Consider the following 8,614-nt stretch of genomic DNA (forward strand, 5'->3'; position numbering starts at 1 on the left):
TGACAGGGCTTTCTGGACAGGAAATCTATAGGGATGGAGAGAGACAGAAACATGTCCATGACCCCATCCCCAAAACAAATGAATAGGTTACCTTACATAACAAAAAGTATTTTTAAATGGAGAGATTATCCTAGATTATCCAGGTAGGATCAAGGTAATCACAGAGGCCCTTAAAAGGGAAAAAGGCAAAAGAAGAAGCTAAAGAGATGTGGGACCTGGAAGCCGAGGTCCTAGTGACAACGCTGTTGCGAGCTTTGAAGAAGGGGTCACGGTCCAAGAGTTGCCCACGGCCAATAGAAGCTGGACAAGGCAAGGAAACACTCTTCCCCTAGAGCCTCAAGAAAGAATACAGACCTGCCCACCCCTTAACTCCAGCCCAGGGAAACCCATTTTGAACTTCTGATGTCCAGAGCTGGAAGAGAATTCTTTTGTGATGTTCTATGCCACTTAGTTTGTGGTAAATTGTTCCAACAGCAATGGGAACGTAATAGAACTGGGAAGCTGGTTGATAAGCATTTTTTTTTTCTCCCTAAAGGAAGGGATTTTGAAAGAATGTGAAAGAGCAGTACTGTGAGGGCAGAAGCCTAGAGCCCAAAGAAACTACCCTTGGCCCTCAGAGAGAGCATGTGTTCCAAGATGAGATGTCTCCATTTGAGAAGACTTCGGAGGACACAGAGCTCTCCAGGGGAAATCTAAGTTTCAGCTGAAACCAGGAGGGAGAGGAGGTAGTGAGTAAAAAGTTAAGAGTGTAGGGGACCATTGTAATTGTTGGCAATAGAACAAGACTTTCAAAGTGTCTGATGTTAATATTAGAGGTCAGGTCCTGGGAGAAGACCAAATCGAAGAGGAAGAAGAATGCTTAACAGATCTGTGACCCCCAGGGTTAGCAGGCTGGGTGCATACATGGGCCAACACTGAGATCACTGGAAAAAGGGATGCAGGGTCTTTAGAGGGGGATGCAAAGGCCAGAAATGGAACCTTGTTCAGCAGTTTATTCAAATGCCTGTTGTCTCCCCCTTCAATTTAGCTGGCTCGTCTTGGTGCATACTGTTTGCCTCTGCTGGTCTTGGCCAAATTCCAAAATAAAACTTTTTTTTTTTTTTTAAAAGGACTGAGATCAACTTCATACAAAACAGCACATCATATGCAATGCTAACTAATTAATAATTGTCATAAACCAGTCAAAATAAACCCATTTCTTTACCAGCTATGATACAAATATATTTATGCTTAGAGTGTGTCTTGCCCACATTAGGCTCGTAAGTGCTCATTGGACTTAATTGAATTAAGATAAGTCACAAAGTGCTGGAATCTTGGATTTAGCTCCACATGAGAGCTAAATCTGTGAATCGTGAGAGAACTAGATGGAACGGGCCTTCTGTGCAAATGTATGGTTTGGGACTAGAAGACCTCACACCCTTTAGCCCTGTTAGCTGGGCTCAACCACACTCGGGTCAAGGCCCTCCTTTTGTACTTCTGGCAAAGACCTGGAACTAAAGCAGGCTTTGTTCTTCTCTGATAGGCCTACTCCCTGAATCCTGACCTTGAGATATTAAGTCCACGAGAAAGGCAAGCAGGAAGGGCAAACCCAAAGGAAAGAGCATTTCTCTGGAGGAACTGGAGCAGAGCTGGCCTTCACCACCCACCCTTTGGTCTTCACCAGGGTAGGTGACCTTCCCAAGAGCAATGATTGCTCCAAGTCTCTTATCACACCAGCTGCAAAGAACAACAACAAAAAAGGATCCAAGAGAGGTAACAAGTAAAAGAGCTAGAAACCCAAGAGACTAGCCGTTGACAAGGTAGAGCTTTTAACCTCTTTGTCAATCATATCCAAAGTTTCACCCCTTTCCACCAAGGCCCAGTTATGTCCTTGATTTTCATTTATATCAAACATGCCCCTCACTGGGGTGGAGTAAGAGGGTGGGGAGCATTGAGTTTCTCCCTATAAGCCGGCAAATAAGTATTTTCTTTCAAACTCCAAGCTCTGAAACTAAAAGTTACTGATAAATATATATATGTTAATTGTGTATATGTTCATCATTTGTTCCTTCCTGCATACAAAGCTAATTACTTCTTTAAGTACTCTTATTAGAGCTGTTAGCATATTTAAGACCGAGCTGCTCTCGGTCTCCCAGTGGATCAAGGTATGCATTTTCAAAACTCAGCTGGTGCTGTTTGTTTATACAGTCTATACCAGGTGTGAGGAAGATAATTTACTGCCTTTTAAATACCCATGTTTTCCCCTGCAAGTGGGTGCCCCTGTTGGGACCCAGGCTGTCTGGCTGCACTCCACTATTGCTGGAGAACTTGCTCAGTCTCCAAAGCCAGAAATAAAATTAGGTGTCTTAGAACCACTTGTTTGTGTATCCTGAGTTACTGTACAGAGAACTGTAGATGAGGACCATGCTGACCAAGTTCAGGAAAGAGGATTGAGATCCACAGAATCCCTGCAGTGTCCCCATGCCAAGTCATCATGATGCTCCATTTCAACAGTTATCCTTGGTGCGGGAAAGCACAGGGGTTATTCTGAATGATCTGGCCACTTTTTTTTCCATAAATATCAAGCTGGGTATTTTCAGGACTAGTCCTTTTCTTTCTGGAGACCAGAATCTCCAACAGGACCAATTTCATGAGCACGCAACTTGTATAGTTAGGATCCTGCACCTAGAAGGGTCCCATGCTTGGTTTGATGCTCTATGGCTGCTGTCTTGAAATTCTTTACTTTTTTTAATTGAAATACAATTAACAATGTTATATTAGTTTCATGTATACAGTACAGTGATTCAACATTTGCATACATTGCAAACTGATCACAATAAGTCTAACTACTATTTGTGCCCGTACAAAATTAATACAGTATTATGTATTATGTATTCCCAACATTGAAGTTTGTACGTCTTGATCTCCTTTAATCCTTTTGTCATCACCCTGACCCCAACCCTCTCTACTCTGGCAACCACCACTTTTAGATTCTACTTATAAGTGAAGTCATGTGGTCTTTTTCTTTGATTTATTTCACTTGTAATAACTTTTAAATAAGGAGTTCAGCATTTTCATCTTGTGATGGGCTCTGCAAATTATATAGCCTATCCTGATCTCCAGCGTGGTTTCTTTGTTTGAGAGCTCTCTAATTTCAGGGTTACTTCTTTTCTAGTCCACAACTCTTGTGCATGCATTTATTTATATGCAATTTTCAGACTACAGGTTTCCCAAGGGCATGGGCTTTCTTATCTTTCTCTACAGCCCAGAAGAGTGACTGACCTATCATAAATGGTCAGACAATGCTTGAAAGAGGCCTCAGGGATATTCCCATAGCCAAGGTAACAAAACAGACTATTGGGATAGTGCCACATTTGGTATCAAGTTCACCATAAAAGAGGTCATTAATTCTGGACACTCCTACCCTGCCTCCTCCTCAGCTACTTCTCTCTGTCTGAGCTGTAAGCTGCTTTAATGCTTGATTGCCCACACTGATTTTCTGTTCACCTGATTCCTGATTCCGTAAGCAGAGCAGGGAACCTTGTACTGACCCAAACAACCATGTTAATGGACCGAGCTGAGCTACTGTTGTCAGGGTTCAGAGAGACCGTTTTGACCCAGGGTTTAGGCACCCCTTCCCCCTGGCCAACTGAGCTGCAGAGTCCTAGAAAAGAGAACAAACAGCTAGGGCTGCACGAGTGGTTATATAAAGAGGTGCCATCCTGCCCACTCTTGGCAGTCGAATCATGAATCTGTAGATATTAGCACCCTAAGTGCTACATCTGTGCCGTGGGTTAGAGGGAAGGTACTTTCCTTGGAACATTTCAGGTGCCAGTCCAACAATTTTTACTGCATTTTAAATAAGAGAAGTATTTAAAGGAAACACCTATGTCTGGGGATCACAAATAGGATTCATTTCTAATGACTGCCTGGAACACTGCGTTGAACGGTGTTCTAAGACAGAAGAGAGTGCAGTGGTGAATTTATAATGCCTGTATGGACACTTAGGCTTGCACTGATTGAGAGTCTAGCCATACTGAATACATAGTAAACGCTCCATGTGCGTATGTTGACTGAGTAGAGATCAGCGAGGATTTGCCATTGAAGGGGTGGTTCAGAACATGCCGCCTCCAAATATGCCCCTTTGTCATGGTGATTATTTTTGCACTTGAAGGCACCAGAGAAACAGATGCAGGAAGGGCTCTCTGACCTCCCCCTTTCTACCTAAAAGCAGGTCGTAAAATTTCCCATGAGAAAGATGCCTTCCCTTTAGCAGGCAGAGAAGAATGTTGTTATCACTAGAGACTGGGGGGTGATGCCTAAAAGGACCCATACAAACAAATCTACGAAAACAACTTGGATCTTCCATTAGTTTTCCCTCCTTTGTTTCCTAGTCACTGTCTCACACCTTACTGCCTTCCCAGACCAAGCTCCTTTGTCTTATCACCTTCCCCAAATTTATAGTTCTTTGTGCAAGAAGATAGGTAAGCTTTTTGGCCTAACGGCTTCTTCAGGTCTTTATTTTCCTTCTGAAGATTCCCATGTACGCATAAAAAATACTAAATAGAATTGTATGCTTTTCTCCTGTTAATCGGTCTGATGTTGGTTTAATCCTTATGCCCCACTCTAAAACCCAAGAAGGTAGAAGGAAATTTTTCGTCCTCACACCGTCAATTCTCTCAGTGTCCCTGGGACTAGGTAATCTTGAACAAGTTCCTTATCATGAGTTTCAGTTTCCTTGGCTGTAAAAAGACTTGAAATACCTTCTAGCCCTAATATTCTGTGATGCCGCCAATCTTTTTGTTAAATGAAGGCTGTTCATGTTAAATAGTACCCCCAGATGACTCCATTTTGTGTGGATATGCCCTAAGGTTCCATCTCTTTAAAGCCGTGTTGTGGGGACCTGCTTTAATTTATAATGCAGCAAAATATGTAGTACACTTTTCATAGAATTGCCAGAACACATTTCTTTTGAATCTAGGTCGTGGCAAATCTGGACTGTGGCTAACGATGAGAAATGGGGATTTTAAGAATTAGGACCCAAACTCACAAACTTGTTTCTTTAATGTTTTGTAAATCTAAGAGACCTATATCCTCTCCAGAGATTTAGGGTACTTCATGGTAAAAACTGGAAACATTTGACTTGACTATGGCTTCTATGGAAGGAGCTAACCCAGAATATAATTACTGACTACGCTTTTCTCTTTCCTCTTCCCAGCAGCCATCCCCCAACCCACACCTCCCCCATCTCCTACCCAAACAATATGCTTTACTTCAAGAGAGGCTTCCCAGGGAACTTCTTAGGAAGATGACCCACAGAACCAGATAACCAGAGAGCAGAGTTGGGTATTTGCAGGGAACCGGTATATGATTTGCCATTTTATTTGTTTTACTTTATTTTGAATGGTAAAGGAATCTGATATTCGTGGAGCTAGCCTAGTGTTCCTGCTTTGGAGGAATTGTCCGGTTTAATTTATGAAAAGCGTCAGAAATGAGGAAAGTTTATCGACCACATAAGCACTGCAAAATTGACCAGTGGGACGGTTTTAAGAACCCTGGGAACCCTCTTGATCTGCATGATTTCCCCTTTAATCTGCCTTGATCTCTGAGCAGCTTCATTAGAGATGCCTTCTTTGGAGTTAAGGTTTTGTCCTCTAATAAAAATAAAATGCTCATGGGAGAGATAACACACTGAATGATTGTCAGCCATCAATTATCAGCCACCATTTTTTTTTTAAGATTTTATTCATTTATTTGAAAGAGTGAGAGAGAGAGCGAGCACGTGAGAGGGGGTAAGGTCAGAGGGAGAAGCAGGCTCCCCACTGAGCAGAGAGCCCGATGCAGGACTTGATCCCGGGACTCCAGGATCATGACCTGAGCCGAAGGCAGTCGCTTAACCAACTGAGCCACCCAGGCGCCCCAGCCACCATTTTTTTGGTTTAATTTTATTGCAAAAGTAATATGCTTTTGTTGTAAAAAAGACAAAACTAAACATTACAGATAATGTTAAGCATCCCTTGACCAGGACCACAGTGTTGAACAAATTCACAATGACTTTGCACACAGTGGGTTGGGCAGTGTTGGCCTGGAGACCTTGCCTGTGACCACCTGTTCCTCTAGACACAATCCAGCCCTCCCACAGGAGGGAAACATTGCTATCAGCTTGTAGATCCTCCTAGACTTTTTTCGGTACGTTTGCATACAGACATATGTACCCACAGAACATAAGGAAGTATTTTGTTATGTTCCTTTTTATATAAATGGTATCATGTTGAATATATCACCCTGAGATGTATTTTTTAAAACGTAACAATATTATTTGGAGTTCTTCCCATATCAGTATATATATTTTTATATATGAAAACATTTAACCAATTTTATACATGGTTTAAAAAAATCAACACAGACCTAGAAGCAGCCACCTTCAATACTTTTTTCTCCCGGTCCCACACCTCAGAGGGAACCACTTTTTTTTTTTTTTTTTTTTTTTAACAATAATTATTTAATCGTTAAGCTATCTCTAAAGAGTAGGTATTTCACAAATAGGTATATAAAAGATGAATTAATACATCCAAAGCCATGTAGCTGAGGGCTAATTCCTTGTTATGTAAACTTTTTAGTCAACATATATCTGGGCTCTTCCTGTGAGCTAGGCACTATGGGAGATAGAAAAGAGCATAACATGTGGTCCCTGTTACTAGTAACTTACATCCTAGTGAAGATCCAAGATGTCAAGTACAGGCAAGTGTGTGCTATCGCCAGCCTCTGTTCTGCTCTGCAGTCAAGACACCTCCAGCAACTTTGCCTTCTGCAGCTCCTTAGGCTGTCCATTATCCACTGAGTTCTGAAGAATGTAGCCTTTTCTGGAAGAAACTCCTTTCTTCAATGCTTCAGGCCAGTTTTGAGTCTCAAAGTATGTGGACAGGATATCAAATACTTGATTGATGGCCAGTATCTCTGAATGATAGTTCTTCTCATTCTGGCATCTGACCATGTATTCCTGGATCGGCAAGCGGGCTGTGTTGACAGAATGTTCTTGGGCTTTTTGAAATGTCACCTTCTTCTGAATGCTTTCATCCACAAGTCCACCAAGGATGTAAACTTTGTTTAGATCAATATCTTCAAGAGCGTGTTCTGAGTCAGGAGTCAGGTACACAAGGGTTTCCAGAGGAAATAAACTAAAGCAGTCTTCCTCTGTTATGTCTAGCAGGTAACTAGAAAATCCATCATTCATCCTCAAACACTCTTCGTACAGGGGACTGTCTGTTGTGAATCCAGTGAGGTAGATCCAAAATGGCCTGTTGGCTTTTTTATTTGAACCATACAACCTTCGGATCTGTCCAGCCAGTCTACTTAATTCCTTCTTAGACATGTGGTGGGTCATACTCAGATCAATACAGAGTCTTGGTCCTGAGTGTTTGGCTTCCAAAAGTCTCTCCTTGGTTAAGGATCTCAGAAAACGTTTGCTGTGCTGGGGGCAGATGCCTGAATTTTCTACACGATTGGCCTTTCTTCTTTCTTTTTCTTGCTTTCTTTTGCTCTTCTTTGCTGCAACTATCTTTTCCCAGTGTCTCTGTTTTCTTTGGACATTTTTCTTATGTTATTGAGCACCACATTGCACTCCCTGTGGGCAGCGTCTCTCCCTCCCGATGCTCGCATTCCACATCGATCTGTAGAAGCCGGAAGCTTTCAGAGATGCTATCTTCTCCTGTGTCCTCTAGGATGACCTCTTGCTCCTGTAGCACATGTGAGTCTGTTTTCCGAGCACTCTCTTCCAATTTCCAGTCCATGTGCTTAGTCTTCTGTCCCTGAACCCCTCCACTCAAACAGCCTCGGCGGCGCACCAGAGGGAACCACTTTTAAGAACTTCTGTTTTAAATTCTTCTGACAGGGACACCTGGGTGGCTCAGTCAGTTGAGCATCTGACTCTTGAGTTTGGCTCAGGTCATGATCTCATGGTCCTGGGATCAAGCCCTGGGAGAGCTCCCGGCTCTGCGGGGAGTCTGCTTGAGATCTTCTTCTCTCTCTTCTTTTGCCCCTCCCCGCTGCTCACTCACTGGTGCGAGCTCTCTCAAATCTTTAAAAAAAAATTCTTCTGACAGTTATTTATATATATATTTTTTTGATCTATCAACTTGAAGTATCAACTGCGAATTCTCATCCATCGGAACAGGAAATTAACTTGCCCTTGCTGCCTTTGTGCACACGCTCTCCCTCCTGGCACAGCTCAAGCACCACTGGTCACATCTGTATCTTCAACCTGCCAGTCCCCCTGTGCCCCTCTCTGTCAACATAGATCGTGCCCCCTAAATCCCTGTTTTGAAAGACAGTGATAGGTGCTTTAGCATGTCCCCTCTTCCACAGTGGACCTCCATCAATTTTTTTTTTCTTGCCAAGACTGATATCATTACATCTTATGTCACCATGATCAATATTCCATGATTCCATGATCTGTAGGTTGGTTTTAGAAGCTGAAAAACTACAAACAGTATTTTCATTATAATACCCTGGGCAGGGTGTGCCCCCTGTGGAACTCAGTGGTGCTTCGTTTATACTTCAGGGGGATCTATGTAGGAGCCCCTGTGCCACCCCGGGAGACCATCCAGAGAGCTTCAGGTAGAAATGAATTCTCTCC

The 8,614-nt window shown here is 42.7% G+C and overlaps 1 protein-coding gene across 2 annotated transcripts; it reads right to left on the bottom strand.

Moving 5' to 3' along the window:
• Window positions 1-6,474: 6,474 nt before the first annotated feature.
• On the bottom strand, window positions 6,475-7,793 carry LOC118008415 (tRNA methyltransferase 10 homolog B-like). 2 transcript variants are annotated; one of them, XM_035001964.1, is made up of 2 exons: window positions 7,585-7,793; window positions 6,475-7,340 (listed from the first exon to the last, which is right to left on the bottom strand). In XM_035001964.1, exons 1-2 carry the CDS (start codon window positions 7,767-7,769, stop codon window positions 6,761-6,763), a joined length of 765 nt encoding a protein of 254 aa, XP_034857855.1. In that variant the 5' UTR covers window positions 7,770-7,793; the 3' UTR covers window positions 6,475-6,760. The 2 variants fall into 2 exon arrangements, with proteins under 2 accessions (XP_034857855.1, XP_034857853.1); XM_035001962.1 differs by having other exon boundaries at window positions 6,475-7,464; window positions 7,584-7,793.
• Window positions 7,794-8,614: the final 821 nt, after the last annotated feature.

This window comes from Mirounga leonina, unplaced genomic scaffold (assembly GCF_011800145.1).
Source record: "Mirounga leonina isolate KUSES-001 unplaced genomic scaffold, KU_Mleo_1.0 Mir_126, whole genome shotgun sequence".
NCBI classification, from domain to species: domain Eukaryota; kingdom Metazoa; phylum Chordata; class Mammalia; order Carnivora; family Phocidae; genus Mirounga; species Mirounga leonina.